The 16,852-nt window shown below is 40.7% G+C and overlaps 1 protein-coding gene across 1 annotated transcript in view; it reads right to left on the reverse strand.

Annotated features, from left to right (window-relative positions):
- Positions 1-16,852, reverse strand: part of malrd1 (MAM and LDL receptor class A domain containing 1) — a 198,322-nt gene that overhangs the window by 30,129 nt on the left and 151,341 nt on the right. Inside the window, exons 21-23 of the mRNA XM_052016179.1 lie at positions 14,995-15,152; positions 10,577-10,783; positions 2,553-2,784 (exon numbers count right to left, since the gene is read on the reverse strand). Coding sequence (XP_051872139.1) covers positions 2,553-2,784; positions 10,577-10,783; positions 14,995-15,152 — 597 coding nt within the window. The remainder of the gene's footprint in view (positions 1-2,552; positions 2,785-10,576; positions 10,784-14,994; positions 15,153-16,852) is intronic.

A 16,852-nucleotide genomic window follows, 5' to 3' on the forward strand; every position in this document is an offset into this window, starting at 1 on the left:
CTCCTTCAATTTCTCCATAGTTTATCAGCTGCCTAAATTCCCTCAGTGAAACCTGTATGAAAAATTCAGCTGGGACCATAAGACCAAAAAATATAGGAGCAGAATTAGGCCATTCAGCCTATTGAGTCTGCTCCGCCATTCGATTATGGCTGATTTTCTTTCAAACCCACAGAAGCTAGACCTGGAACCTTGGGAGAAAAGTTAGGTAGAGTCAAAACTAGTTCAGGCTTATTTATTCTCCTATATGTTGAGGGTGCAAAGTTGGCATTAATGTTCATCTACTCAGCATGGACAAGTTGGGCTGAATGGCCTATTTCCATGCTCTGCTATTCTATGATTCTATGCTTCATACAATACTGTGGTGCTTATGTTAAGTTCCAGCCACTTTGCTCTTGATAAAGTCAACCAGGATTTGTATCCCAATATCATGAAGGAATGGCGATATAATTCCAAATCAATGCAGTATGTGACTTGGATGGGAACCTGCAGGAGGTGCTGTTGTTTTTGATAGAATCTCAGTAATTTCCTGTTGTGTCATATTTGGTATAATGCTACTTCAGATTCCTGAAGATCCATAGTTATATTTTCCATGTTAAAAATAAACTGATGGAAGAACTCAGTGGACTAAGCAGCATCTATGGGAGCAAAAGGACAGTCAACATTTCAGAGGGAAGACAGCCAGTATAGCCAGCTTATAGAACTGGCTATCTTCCCTCTACACTCAGTCCCAATGCAGGGTCTCGATCCAGAACATCAACCATCCCTTTTGGCTCTGCAAATGCGACCTTGCAGCAGTTTATTTTTTGCTCCAGATTCTAGTATCTGAAGTCATGTGTCTCCTCAGACATCTAGTCTTATTTGATTGTAACATATATTGCTAGGTAATGTAGCTTATTATCTGCAGAAGCACCAGTTTGCTAATCTTTCTGAGTTTCTTTATGCTTTGATGATGCCTTTGATTATTTTCATAAAATGAATTTTTTAAAATTTATATTAGCAATGTTGGTCTACTTATCAACAACAACTATACGAATGATATTATCTGGATACAGCAGAGCATCATGAATTTGTAATTGCAAAGATCTTTCAACAAGATAACCTATAGAACAGGATATGTTTGACAGTGACTCAGGATCTGGGCTGCTGAATTCTGGAAAAAAAAGTAAAGATACTTATCCAAAAATGAGAGTAATCCTATAAAGGACTATGTTCAAATAATTAAGTTTGTTCAGTGTTAAAGTGGCATTGTCTTAAGGATATTGTTCAGAAATTATAGCTGATATCATAACACTTAGTTGTACTATGTTTGCACGCATAGTATACCTGTTGCTACATATGCCACATTCCATGAGTTATTTATAGATCTTTGCAATAGTCCAGTGGATGATACCCGTATATAGCAGAAGATATGACACTGTGCCACATAAAAGATGCTGCAGAAGTTTTGCTTTACTATCATCACCCCAAACAATTCCCACCTCTCACATTCTAACACAGTAGTATAGCGGTTAGCGTAACGTTATTACAGCGCCAGCGAGCCGGGTTCAATTCCGGCCGCTGTCTGCAAGGAGTTTATGCGTTCTCCCCTTGTCTGTGTGGGTTTCCTCTGGGTGCTCCGGTTTCCTCCCACATTCCAAAGACTTACAGGTTGGGAAGTTGTGGGCATGCTATGTTGGCGCCGGAAGCGTAGTGACACTTGCGGGCTGCCCCCAGAATACTACACAAAAGATGCATTTCACTGTGTGTTTCAATGTACATGTGACTAATAAAGAAATCTTGTCTTATCTTATCTATCAGTCTTGTTGGATAAGACTTACTCATTGGATTGCCAAGCAAATGCTGCTGTGCATCCTCAACCCCTGTAATTCAGATCTAAGCTCATTAATGTATCTTGGGTATATCACCTGCAGACCAGTGTAATGCAGCATCATCTACAGATAATGGAAAGGAAATGATGGCGGGTGCATCAACCACCATTTTCGTGAGCATACAATGAAAATACAATAACACCCTATATCTATAAGTAGCCGAATGACTCTTGCTATAAAGGACTACATAAAACGCTCCAGGGCCAAAGTCCCAATGATTCTGAACAAATGGATCCTCATTTTGAATTTCCAGATATGTGAGGCCCCTGATAATGGAGCAGAGACTGAGCCTATTGGATTCCAGACCCCTTTGCCCTCAGCTCATTAATGTTCTCCAGGCAGGAAGGAAACAGATGTTAGTGCTGGAATGTTTCCTTCCTCATCCCCAGCTCCTTCACTTAACTGCACCTTATCCTCTTTTAATGATATGAAGGAAGTAATGACATGAAATTCAGAGTCACTTTAGCAGCTGACAAGTTGAGGAGGCCTGATGCTTGATGCTTGCTCAAATGAGGCAAAAAAAGGATGCTCCTTGTTCTATTCATCAAGTTCAAGGACCATTTCTTTTAGTGAGTAAATTTTGACTCTGCTGTGTCTGGTTGTTTTTAATATAGCTGCAAGTATGCTGGCTCAGTGGCAACATTAGTCAAAATACGTTAGGATGGACAAATAAATTGGACTTACAGCAGCCAAATTCATCTTCTGCTGAAGAGCAATCTGGGACTCCATCGCACCTGAGCAAAGATGGGATACATTCCCTGTTGGAACATTGGAATTCTTTATCTTCACATTGCTCCTGAGGAGGCAAAGTGCCTGGAATCAGTGTTGAGCAATTGGATTCGTCGCTTCCATCTGCACAGTCCTCTTCACCGTCGCAGATCCAGGACTGGTGAATGCACAGCTGTGTGTACCGGCACTGGAAGGAGACCGGGGAACATGTTGCTGGCAGAGGTATAGGTAGTTCTGTGAGGAGAGGGAAAAACAATGCGGAATTACAAGGAAGAATTGCCTTAGCTTTAAATATTTCCCCTATGTTGTGTTCTCCAGTAACCATCCTTCAGGAGATAGTTGCGGAAGATAGTGATTAGCATCAACCTGTCATAACACACCTCTGCTAATTTTCAATACACTGACTTCAAAAGGAAAAAGGTTATCCTGGCACATGAGCTGATATTGGCCATTTTGCACCATAATCCAGAGTCAAAATAATTGCACTCTGTGGGTACTGAGGGATGGAAGACCTCCAAGAATGAAGGGTCATGGATACAAGATTAAATGTAAGAAGGTTTGAACTGAGGGCAGGCAAAACCTTCTGACACAGAAGTCTAATTGTAATCTGTCATGAACAGTACTGGGGAAACTCAAAGTAAAGTCAGTAGCCTAATCAAAAGCAGAAATGCTAGAAGAACTGAATTCCCAAAGCTCCTATCTGTGTTAGAGTGATAAGCCTCTTTTAATATCTAAAACAGAGTCCTTGACTTCTAATTTCCATTCAAGCCTAGAACTTGTCAGGGCATGAATTGTGCAAATGTCATGTGTGGAGACTTATTTGTATCTCTCAAAATGGTGACTGTACCTACAGTGCTTCTGGGGGTAGAACTTTCAATTAACCTCATGGGAACTGCAAACTGGATGAGCAGGTTGAGCGATATTTCTCCTGTTTCTAGGCAGGTGCATTTTACATTGGCTCATTAAGACTCCAGAATATTTGATGCAATATCCTGGCATTTGTCCTGGAATTGTGTTATTTGCTTTCAAAGCACATCTGAATTGACATGAGGGAACATCCATGTCAGATGAAGTTTTCATGATGGGACTGGCTTGGTATTTTTCATTGTTTGCAGTGCTTACAGGACCCCTTCAGTGTGTGGTATTGTTTGCGCTGGAAATTGGGCTGGGAGCACTGAAGATAATGTTGAACAGCAGGAAGAAAATGGCAAAACGTCAAGAAAATTAAATAAAACCTTAGATATCTAACGCTTTTCTGTGCTCATAACAATTTTCAGCTAATCCATACAGATCTTTTGTGCTAATAACATTATGGTTACTAATTAATAGCAACAGCCTGCAATATTTAGGCATACAATATGAATGGTGCAGTTTTCCACTTTTATTCTGAAGCTCTATTTTCACTGATGTTTTGTATTACATCAATACATTCACTAGATCTTTTACAATGCTAATGGTTGCATTATGTAAGTATCTCCTCATTTAATGTTTGGGTAGCTATATTTGCTGTTTAACACAGCTCTACCAAAAAAAAAGAGCCTTGATTTTATGTCAATGGACATATCATCATCCTACCAAGAGTGGGTTATGGTGCTGGTTATGGTGGTGGGATGAGGTTAACTGTAAACTTGTGCAATGACCTTGACAAGAGCCTGAGCCATAATAACTCCCAGATCCCATCACATTGTTTCAAAATGGACCTGTTTGAAGTTGCAGTGAATGACATCAGATTCACCAGACAGAAGCAGAAAATTTCTCAGAGGCGAGATCTTGCTAGAGACCTAGGAAAACTATCCCAAACAAGGTAGGTGATGGAGAGGGGAGGGAAGGCATTTGGAAGAAGGCTTCAGAGGAAAATCAGAGGAAGAGCCAGCGGCTGAGAAAGAAGAAGCTGTGGTGAGAACTACCACAACTGTAAACCTTTGATTCGTGGAGAAATTCCCCTGAAGAGTCTCCCCCCTTCCTGGATCAGTAACCCTCTCTCCTTCCATCTGAACCAGAACAATCCAAAATGTACCTATTTACTTCACTACCCCAAAATACTCAATCTTTGATCTAATGAACAGTCGCACTGATCATGAACAACCATAAATCAACCAGCCCTCTGCTGATTTTTTTGTCATTTTTTAGTACTTAGAACATAGAACAGTACAGCACAGAACAGGCCCTTTGGCCCACAATGTTGTGCTGACATAGCTATTCCTTCCTACCTACAGAATGCCCGTATCCCTCTATTTTCCTCTTATTCATGTGGCCATCCAAACCCCTCTTAAAAGCCCCCAATGAATTTGCCTCCACCACCCCATCAGCCAACGCATTCCAGGCATCCACCACTCTCTCAGTAAAAAATGTACCATCACGTCTGTTCTGAACCTACCCCCTCTCACCTAAAATGCATGCCCTCTGGTATTGGATCACTCAGTAATGGAGAAAAAGATATTGCCTGTCCACCCTATCTATGCCCCTCATAATATTATACACTTCCAACAGATCACCCCTCAGCCTCTGCTGCTCCAGAGAAAAGAGCCCAACTTTGCCCAGCCTCTCCTGTCAGCACATTCCCTCTAATCCAGGCAGCATCCTAGTAAACCTCCTCTGCACCCTCTCTAAAGCCTTGACATCCTTCCTATAGTGAGGTGACCACTTCCTTTGTGAATACAGCTTAGAAGCAGGCACGGTAGTGTAGCAGTTAGCATAACACTATTACAGCGCCAGCAACCTGGGTTCAATTCTGGACGCTGTCTGTAAGGAGTTTGTGCATTCTCCCTCTGTGTCCTTGTGGGTTTCCTCCGGGTGCTCTGGTTTCCCCCCACATTCCAAAGACGTACAGGTTAGGAAGTTGTGGGCATGCTATGTTGGCACCAGAACACTCTATGCAAAAGATGCATTTCACTGTGTGTTTCGATGTGCATATGACTAGTACAGATATCTTATCTTATCTTATGCTCACCACTATGGGAGACCTTGTGGAGCTATAGCCATTGACTTCTAGGATGTGGACCTGTCTCAGTTGGATACTTTGTACCAACAAGGGAACAGGCTGATAGACGATTGGCAAGCAGGCGTACTTTCATCAAGTATTGATTCAGAATGTAACTCTCATATGGAGCAAATACCATTAGGAGCGATGGCTTGCTGGGGGGGGGGGGGGGAGCTTTCCCATCCATACTTCTCCGTAAGGCTTTGCATATCACAACAGATCACAAACTGTCTGTCCACGCTGCTGATACCATAAATCTCAGTGATACTCATTGCTCATTGTGGTTCTGTGCTCTTAAGGATCATGCCCTTAGAATGAGTTACACGCTACATAGTTTGGCATTCAACCCATTTGGAAGCCCTCAAGGTTGAAAGCCATAAGAAGCAAGAACAGAAGGCAGCTATTCGGACCCTCAAGCCTGCTCTGCCATTCAATAGAACCACGACTGCTCCAATATTCCCTGTTCACTATTCTGCCCATTCCCCATAACCCCTGAATAGAAATCTGTCTATTTCTTAAATACACCCAAGGACTCAGCACCCCACTGCTCTCTGTAGCAGGGAGTTCCAAAGAATCGCAAATCCTTGAGAGAGAAATTCTTGCTCATCTGTCTTAAGTGGCTGCCCCCCTTATTCTGAGACCAGAATAATCCTCTGGTTCTGGATGCTTTCATGAGAGGAACCGTCCTCTCAGCATTTACCCTGTCCAGCTCCCATAGAACTTCCTGTGTTTCAAGAAGATTACCTCTCATTCTTCTTAACTCTAATGAGTGGATTCCCAACATACAACATAGAACACAGCACAGAAACAAGCCCTTGGGCCCACAATATTGTGCTGAACTAATTAAATTCGTAACACCTAATCCATTCTGCCTGCACATGGTCCATATCCCTCCATTCTCTGCTTATTCATGTGCCTTTCTAAGATTCTCTAAAAAGCCTCTAATGTATCTGCCTCCACCACCAGCCCTGCAGCACATTCCAGGCACCATCAGTCTCTGTGTAAAAAGCTTGTCCTGCACATCTTCTTTAAACTTTCCCCCTCTCACCTTAAATGCATGCCCTCCTGTAATAGACATTTTGACTCTGGGAAAAAGATATCGGCTATCTATCTATATCTCTCATAATTTTATAAGCTTCTATCAGCTCTCCCCTCAGCCTCCGGCACTCCAGAGAAAACAACTCTAGTTTGTCCAACCTCCCCTTATAACACATGCCCTCTAATCCAGGCAGCATCCTGGTAAACCCCATTTGCGTCTTCTCCACAACCTTCACATCCTTCTTATAATCAGGGACCAGAATTGAATGCAATACTACTGACGTGTTTAACCTTTCTTCATAAGACAAGCCCTCCAAACCTGGGATCACCTGAGTTAACCTTCTATGAACTGCCTCCATTGAAATAACATCCATCCTTAAATAAAGGGGCCAAAATTGTTCACAATATTCTAGATGTTGTCTCATTAGTGCCTTGTATAGTTGCAGTAAGAGTTCCTTAATTTTAGTAAAGGACCAACATTTCATTAACCTTCCACATTTCCTGCTGCACTTGTGTGCTAACTTTCTGTGCCTCATGTACAAGGATCTTGAAATCCCTTTGCGCTGCAGTTTTCTTTCCACTTAAATAATACTGTTGTTTTTTCTTCCTTCCAAAATGAAAAACTTCAGATTTTCCCACATTATACTCAATTTGTTAACTTTCATGGACCGTAAGAAGGTCACATGTAGGAGCAGAAATTGCCTGAATATGCTTCTGTGGAACAAATTATTGCTGGCTGAGGAGACATGCTTTCCCTGCTGACGTAATGGACCTTCTTCAGGTTAATTCAACCAATGAACACAGATTTCAGTGGAAATCAAAACTAAAAGAAAGCTAAACGGGCTGAGAGTTTGCCAGTGTCCAATTTGTGTTGTCAGACAAAGTCAAGATTTATCACTTCCTCTTTTCATTTGCTGCAGGTTTTAAATCCTGCACTGGGAGAGAGACTTCTACTTACAGCGAATTGAAAGCCTCTGTGGTGTATTTGTTTTCCAGAGTTTACCCTGAAATTACCAAAGGGTCACCATACTAACAGCTTCTCCTTCCCCTTTTGCCAAATTTCACTCAAGCGTAAAATCTTGACTTCTAGCCTGACACTAAGAAACATAGCAGCACAGCTGCCTAAGGTCCAGTATCCATTTTGCAGGAATGACAAAATAAAACCTAATTTCCTATTGGCTCAAGTTCCCATTGCTTTAGTTTTTCAGTTCATTTAAGAGTTTAGAGGTTAATTCCTCTTTCATTAGGGTCTCAGTTGGATGATGTGATCAAACTTCTGGTAACTGCTCCCATCTGTCCCTTCTCGCCTGTTTTTTCTCTCTCCTCCTGATCTGACTGGCCCTCATCACTCTACCTCCTTCCCTTCCCTCATCCTCTACATCAGCCTATCACCCACACACTCCTCCCACTGGCTCCCCTTGCCTTCTCCCTCCCTTTATTCCGTGCTCCGCCGTCCTCTCTGATCGGATTCTATCTCCAGGCTTTTGTCACTTCCACCCATCACCTCCCAGCTTCTGACATCATTCATGCTCTCCTCCCTCCCCCATCTGCCCATCACCTCCCCCCCTCACCCGGATCCACTTATCATCTGCCGGCTCTTGCTCCACCTCTTCCCTCCATCTTTTTATAACTAGCTATTTCCCCTCTATCTTTCCAGTCCAGATGAAGGGTCTCAGCCCAAAACATCGACTGTCCATTTCCCTCCATAGACGCTGCCTGACCTGCTGAGTTCCTCCACCTCCTCTGTGTGTTGCATATTGGTGTATCAGCTCTGCAGCATTGTCACCTTACTCCCCAACATGGGAATGGTAGACTTAATATCTTTCTCCTGTAATTTAAAATTACGTGATATGCTGATTTTACCTGGCAGTTCCCTTGCAGTAGAATCCTGTTGGATAATGCCACATTCAATTAGCTTGTCTAATCTGTAGCCCTAACCTGAATATCCATTTTTTTTTTGGTTGGGAGAATGGAATGAACAATGTCTGGATAAAAATTAATGTTTAATACTACTCGTATCCTTTTTTTTACTTCCAGACTTTGCATAACTTATTTAAAATAAAGAAGTAATGTCATCTCTGTACACTCTCAATAAGTTAAAAGCTGAAGTGCTATAATTAATCTTCAAAAGAGAAATATGCTTCCATTCAGAACAAAGCTACATTAATAGGTTTACACCTTTAACAGGACACAGGGAAACAAAAAAGGCAACTGGACATAGGTTGCTAATGTTGAGACAAAACTATCAAAAAGGTTCTACTTTCAATGTAAAGGTAAGTGGCTTTTTGTTATCAAGAGTGTATTATGGGGTATCTAACGTGATAGTAAATAAGACTGGAAGGTACTTTGCACTCCTCATTGAACTGAGGTGATCTTCTTGCAACACACAAAGCACTGGAGAAACTCAGCAGGTCAGGCAGCAACTACAGAAGGAAATGGACAGTAGATGTTTTGGGTCAAGGCCCTTCATCTGGACTGAAAGATAGAGGGGAGGTAGCCAGTATACAAAGGTGGAGCGAAGGGGTGGAGCAAGAGCTAGCAACTGATAGGAAGATCCAAGTGAGGGGGGTGATAGGCACGTGGGGGAGGGGGGAGGAAGGTGATCTCCTTGCTTGATGGTTATGATGGAGTGAGGAATATGCTGCACCATAGATAATGGTAGATAATAAGTTAAAGGTAATAGTAGTTAATAATGCTGTAATATCCAGGGCTCTAAACTTCCTGGCCCTTTTCATCTCTTTGCTTCTTCATGACGGTTCTTAAACCACAATCTGTTCAAAGATCTCTTTGGATGGCTCAGTGTCAAATTATGTTTGATAACACTCCTGTGACATTCTTGGACAATTTACTGCATTAAAGGTGCTACAAATTGTATTGTTGAATCCCACAACACCCAAGTCCAGACTTATTCTCAACAGTACTTTAAGCAGCTTTTGCAAGACTGAAAATAATTGTTGTAAATAAGCCCTTTTAACAATGTCGATACAAAATCTGACCTCATAGGCTCTTGATATCCTGTAAATGGTAGTAGTGTCATGGGAGGCAACATTTGCTTATATCAGTTGTTTGGACTTTGTAGCCCAGATTTATAAAGGTTATTTGACATAATTAAAAGGCCATTTGGATTGAGGTATGCTGTGCTGTGGAAATATATATAATATATAAAAGATGATAAGAGGGATAGATCGAGTGGACAGTCAGAGACATTTTCCCAGGGCAAAAATGGCTAACGTGAGGGGGCATAATTTTAAGGTGATTGGAGGAAGATATCAGGGGGATGTCAGAGGTAAGTTTTTTAAACAGAGAGTGGTGGGTACATGGAATGCACTGCTGGCAGAGGTTGTGGGGGCAGATACATTAGGGACATTTAAGAAACTCTTAGATAGCCACATGAATGATAGAGAAATGGAGGGCTATGTGGGAGGGAAGGGTTAGATAGATATTAGAGCAGGATAAAATGTTGGCACAACATTGTGGGCCAAAGGGCCTGTACTGTGCTGTAATGTTCTATGTTCTATATCCCAGCATGAGTTAGTTTCTGGCTCTTGAGAGGAAGAATGTTAGAAAAAGAACTTCAAAGTAAATTCTTGTTTTACACTTATGTTTTACTGTTGCAGACCTTGAAACATTAACATATGGTTAAAATATTTTAATTACTGTTGACATTTCAACTACCTTCATTACTGTAATATGGGATGTGTGTCTGTTCTACAGGTTGCATGCTGAAGTTTTTATTAAATGGCAGTGTGGGGAGAATGGGATCCTGCAACCTGCTGGCAACCTAAAGGTTTATATGAAAACATAACCTTTTAAGTAGAGTCAAATTGAAGGTTAGATTGTAGATAGAAGCTCTCGTCTCAAAACATGGTTTCAAGGCTATAATGGGCTACAGGTCTCGTGACAGCTCACTGTGTACTGATGACCCGCATTCATGAACACAGAAGAGCAGGTTCTAAGGTACAGTACCTCCAGCAACACATTCCGGAGTAAAAGAGATATCATCAATTGCAATATCTGTGAGGTTATCTCCTCCCACTTCAGCTTCAAACACAACTCGAAATGGATGGTTGTTGGCAACCATCAGATTGGCATATATCCAGTTGTCCTCCTTGTTCCCAGACACTGACCACATCAGCAAGGGCATTCCGGATGCTCCGACTGTGTACACCTGAAAAAGGAAAATATTTCCCAATACGTTACTGAGCTGACAGTCAGCAGGATGGATCTTCTCAACTTTCATTTTCAGGTCACTAATTTACACAATGTTTTCCTCCCCACTTCTGAGCCACTTGACTCATATATAAGCTTTTTTCGAAACATGAAAAGGGCTGCCAGTTGCATGCTTTGGGAATTAGTTGGGAATTTGACCACTCACATGAAAGTTTTCTGTCAAAGTACAAGAAGACAGCCTCCAAGAAAATATTCCACAATTGATACATATTGCATTTTAAAACAAAGCCAATAATTCAGATAGATATTATTAACTTTAATTTCAAAAATTAAGGAATTGTTTTTTTTAATAAGGTTTCAGTTGATAGGTACACAGATCGGAGAACTAGAGATGGAGTTCAGTGTATCTTGTTTTTAGCACCCAGATTTATAACAGCCTTGTCACTAAAGAAGACTGCTTTATAAATTTAAAGTTCCAACGTTCCTAAGAATAGACTTTCAAATATGTTCACATTTTGTAGTTATGTGATATTAAGAAATTGAAACGGGAGGGTAGTTGTTCCCATGTCCTCAAGTGCCTGTTATTTTTTGATACGTTATTTGCAGAAGGCAAGGGTTTAGAAAATCTATTCTTGGGTTCTTGCTGCAACCTCTTTTAATAGCTTTAGAGCAGAATTTGTCTTTGATTACATCCCAAAGCAGCAGGGTAATGACCTTATTTCTGAGTGAATGACAACAAAACTTGGATAGTCGAGTCCAGAATTCAACTGCCCTGCTAAATGGTTGAGCGAGGGAGTCAAACATGCAGTGCCTGCTTCTTCGTTGTCAAATTGGTCCTGAACCACATTATAATGAGTAGGGAATAAAGCTAGTCATAACCATATTGTCTAAAGGCAATGTGTCTGGTGGTGCAGGAAGCAAAATTAAACATTCTCTTCTACCACTTTAAGGCATCCAGTACCTTGTTTAATGTGCATAAGTTGGAAAATAGGAAAGAAGCCTTTTTAATTTGAATTACTGGGGAAGAATGCACAGGAACTATGGCAGAATAAAGGATGCTGCAGGTGCTAGTTCACCAGAGGGTGAAATTAATATACTGCCCCTGCTGCGGATGACTCTGATGTACATATCAAGGACCTTGGCTACTGAAGAAGGCCAATAGGTAGATTCCAGGAGATGCTAATTGCAATGGAAAGCTTACTTACTTGTATGTAATATTTCAGAATATGGAGGAGACCAACTCCAAGGTATAACAGAGCACCTCACAGAGCATAAGAACATAGAAATAGAAGTAATGGTAGGCCTTGTGCCTTCTCTGCCATTCCACAGATTGTGACTGATCTTTTATCTCAATACCACTTTCCTGCACCAACTCAGATTTCATTAATATCAAACAATCATCAACTTGTATTTCGAATATACTCAGGAATAAGAGTCAAAGGTCCTGTTGGATAGAAAATTTCAAAAATTCACTACCCTCATGGTGAAAAACTTTATTCTCTGTTCTGAATGACTGACCCCTTATATTTTGACTATAACTCATGGTTCAATAAAGCCCAACGAGATGAAGCAGCAACTCCACAACTAGCCTGTCAAGCTCCTTAAATTTTATATGCTTCCATGAAACCTTTTCTCATTCTTCTAAATGCAGTGGAGAATAGGCTCAGTCCAGTTAATCTCTCCTCATGCAACAAACCTGCCATCCCAAGAATCAATCTGGTAAACCCTCTCTGCACTCCCTCTATTGGAAGGTTACATTATAGACATTATATCAGTATATTAAGGGCAAATGGGTAATCAGGGAAAAGGTAGGGTACATTTTGACCCAGGGGACAATTTGTGCCTGGAGGCAAAGGATGTAGATGGCGTCTTAAATTAAAATTTCTTATCTGTATTCACTAAGGAGAAGGACATTGTAGTTTGAGAATACAGGAAGCGGAATGTGAAAGTTTAGAATATTGCTATAAAAAAGGAGGATGTAGTAGACGTCTTAGTGGTTATAAAGGTAGATAAATCCCCAGTAGTGTATCGTAGGTTTCAATGGGAGGCAAAGGAGGAAAGAGCTGAGATGTTGACAGAGATGATTATATCTTCACGGGTCACAGGTGAAGAGCCCAAGTGTCCAGAGGACAGCAAATATGGTGTATTTACTCAAGAAGGGCAGCAAGGATAAGCCAGGTAATTATAGGCCAATGACTCTAATGCCAGTGGTTGGGAGGCTATTGGAAAAACTTCTGAGGGACAGGAGTAATCAACACTTGGAAAAGCAGGAATCAATCGAAGAGAGGTTAATCAAAGAGAGTCAGCATGATTTTGTTTTGGGAGAGATCCTGTTTAATCAATTCTTCAAAGAGGTAACAAAGCGCTTTGATAAAGGTAGTGCAATTGATGTAGTCTACACAGATTTAAGTATGGCCTTTGGGAATGTCCCACATGGGAGACTGGTCCAAAAGGTTAGGAGTTCATGAGATTCAGGGCAAGTTGGCAAATTGGATCCAAATTGGCTTGCTAGTAGGAGAGAGAGGGTGATGGTGGAGGTTTGTTTTTGTGATTGAAAACTTGTGACCAGCAGTGATCATTGTGTTGGGATTCCTTACTGTTTGTTGTTTACAACAATGATTTGTAGGAAGTATAATTACTAAATTCACAGATTACACAAAAATCTATGGTGTTATTGTTAGTGAGGAAGGTAGCCTTATCCTCCAAGACAATATCGATCAGTTGGTAGTCAAGGTAGTCAGAGCCATAGCAGATAGAATTTAATTCTGATAAGAACGACGCATTTTGGGAGGACTAATAAGGATAGGACATATGCAATGAATGATAGGGCCCTTGGGTGCACTGAGGAACAGAGGGACCTGCGTGTACAAACCCAAGGATCATTGAAGATGGCAGCAACAGTAGATAAGGTGGCTATGAATGTATTGGGATATTTGTCTTCATTACCTAAGTACCTAACATGAATTGCCAAGGCATAGAAGACAAATGAACAAGTGCAAAGAGAAGGGATTAGAATAGATGGGTGCTTGATAGTCAGCATGGAAATAATGGGCCAAAGGGCCTGTTTCTGTGATGAATGCCTCAATGGCTCTGATATTCCATATGCAGGCACAAAAGGGCCCTATATAACTGGAAAAAGATACCTCTATGCTTGTACTCAAATCCTCTGGCAATAAAGCCCAATGTATCATCTGTCTTCCTAGTTGCTTGAGCATCCTACACCTATATTCTTTAGAATTTAGGATGACCGGAAGTGATCTTATAAAGACGTACAATGTTCTTACAGGGCCTGACAGGGTAGATGCAAGGATGATGCATTCACAGGCTGGGGTGTGCAGAACCAGGGATCACAGTCTCGGAATATGGGGCCAGCCATTTAGGACAGAGATGAGAAGAAATTTCCTCATTATAAGGGTAGGGAGTCTTTGGAGGCTCAGTCACTGAGTACATTTCAGAAAGAGATCAATAGGTTTTCAGTATATTAAGGAAATCAAGGGATGTGGGGTTAATCCAGAAAAGTAGTGATGAGGTAAAATATCAAGCATGATTTTGAACGGTGAAGCAGGCTGAACAGTCTCTTACTTCTTCTATTTATTATGTTATTATTAGTAGCATTAGCCATCTTGTTTAATTATTGTGACTCTGATCTACACTAGTGAATGCCCAGGCATCCCTAGAAAATATCAGCTGCCACTGTCTGGTGAGTAGTCGAATTAGTGACCTGCAGAAAAATATAAAATCAGAGCTGACAGCTTTAATTTCATACAGAAAGGAGGAATTCATTTTTTTATTCATAAATCATAAATTCATTCACAAAGAAAGACCACAGCGTCTAAAGGACTCTGTATCGTTATCATTATTTGCTTGCCATTTGCTATTCTGTCTCATTCTGGAATTTTATTCCCAAAAGTTTAGAAAATTATAGGTAAGTGACAAAAATAGTTTTAGTTAGGTAGAAATTACCTGCCACTTCAGGAGTAATTGGCTGTTAGTTAGTATGTGCTGGCTAAAGATAATTGCAAATAAGAGGGGCAGAAGGGTTACAATTAACAAAGAGAGATTTATTTGATCATTTGATGTAAGCAATGATTAGATCACTGTGGTGAAAGGACAAAGGACACCCAATCAAGAAGATTTTAAGATACTTGCATTGCTTGACTTAGTTACAGAATCAGGCAGCTAAAATACGTTTGTAAGCACTTCCCCTACCTTCAGATGGCCCATTTCTTTTGAACCACAGATAAAGTACCAGAAACGCAAGTGACAGACTCCAACACTTGCTGGGAATGAATGGCTGGTGGTTATTCTTGCAATGTCACCTTCATGCTGGGCTGAAGAATTAATATACAGAAACATTCCTCCAACTCCTTCAAAGGAAACAAATACCATTATGTATTTTATTGAATTTCTCAGCAGCAATGTAGCTGGAAAGTAACAACTGACAAATCACAAACCTCTCAAATTTGTGGTTTTGTTTACTTGTATGAAGAGATTACATAGTAAGCTGCATTCATGTTTGTACCAACAGTAAGGAGACATTACTCACTTCAGTCTCATAAAAAAAACATTAATCTGTCTCCAGCATTGTGTGCTGGGGAGCTCAGTGAAAATAATAATTATCCACTTCACGAGAAAGCGTAGAATTTGACGATCAAATTCCCACATTAATAGAAGTCATAAGATTAATGCATTTCCTCGTCTTGTGAAACACAGCAACATTGTGTTTAGAATATCGAAGCATGGAACCTGCTGTGCTGTATTTATAATATTTTGGAAAATTTCATTTATATGCTATGTAATACAATTATTTTCTGTGTCTAGGTATTTCATTTTGATATTTTTTTCTTCTCAGAAAATATACATGCTTTCATTTAGTGTCTTATCCATAACATAATTCAGGACCTTTGGTTGACCACCACTTCACAATCTACCTTGTTATGACCTCGCACCTTATTGTTTACCTGCACTGCGCTTTCTCTGTAGCTGTGACACTTTATTCTACATTCCGTATTGTTTTACCTTGAACTACCTCAATGCACTGTGCAATGAATTGATCTGTATGAATGGTATGCAAGACAAGTTTTTCACTGTGCCTCGGTACAAGTGACAATAATAAACCAATTCCAATTCCACCTCCTCTCAGCAAATCAGTTGCTTTCAGGAGATATATTTAAAATTTGATTAAAACTGTGGTATTTTTACCAATGCTGAGGGGCACTCACCAACAAATGAAGGCAAAGGAATGCTTTGGAAAAGCAGGGTTATTTCATTACCATGCAGCGTTAAACAGCTTTACTAAATTATTTAGCAGAATTATTGGTGTTGACCAATTTCTTGTTTCTCTTTCTTCAGGTAACTGTGTAGATTGAACTTGGTTCATAGTGTGTTGGAAGGTAAGAGACTGAACAAGGGCATTAGCTCAGGTCAGAAATTCAATTCAAAAGTGGTAGTACCACCTTAGAGATATTAGTAAGACAGAGAAGCACAGAAGTTCAGGAATAATAGTCCTTATTGGCACAGATATGCACAAAGACATTCTCTCCACGATTACAATCATTGTGGAGACCAATGTGGGGTTGGGTAGAGATGATTGATGGGGAAGCTAAGGAGGGATGGAAGGGAAAGAACAGAGTGAGAGCAAGGAGACAAGTGATGAGAGATTGAAAGAAATGGCATTAGTGATGATGGGGTGGTGGGGGGTTGGTGTTGGTGACGACTGGAAGGGAAATGATCAGGAGAAAATGGCAGTGGGGGAAGTAATCCTTGGATGGGCAATGCAGAGGTGTTGGGGAAATGGGGCAGGATGTACTAGATAGCCTCACAAGATGCAACATGAGACTCCTGTGCAAATGCAGAAGTCCCTGAATTACTGGTTGAGTTCCACTACCTATTTCCTAGCTGCACTCTGTATGAGTCCAGTAATGAAGCACTTATCCTGGGGAATCTGTCCACTATAACTTGCCAGTATAGACCTGGCACAGGATTCACAGGCCTATTCCTTTGAACGGTTAAGACCCGTGAGTTACGTAATGTTCAACTAATACTGCTTGTTTTAATGTTTTAAATT

This window comes from Pristis pectinata, chromosome 5 (assembly GCF_009764475.1).
Source record: "Pristis pectinata isolate sPriPec2 chromosome 5, sPriPec2.1.pri, whole genome shotgun sequence".
In the NCBI taxonomy this organism is placed as follows: domain Eukaryota; kingdom Metazoa; phylum Chordata; class Chondrichthyes; order Rhinopristiformes; family Pristidae; genus Pristis; species Pristis pectinata.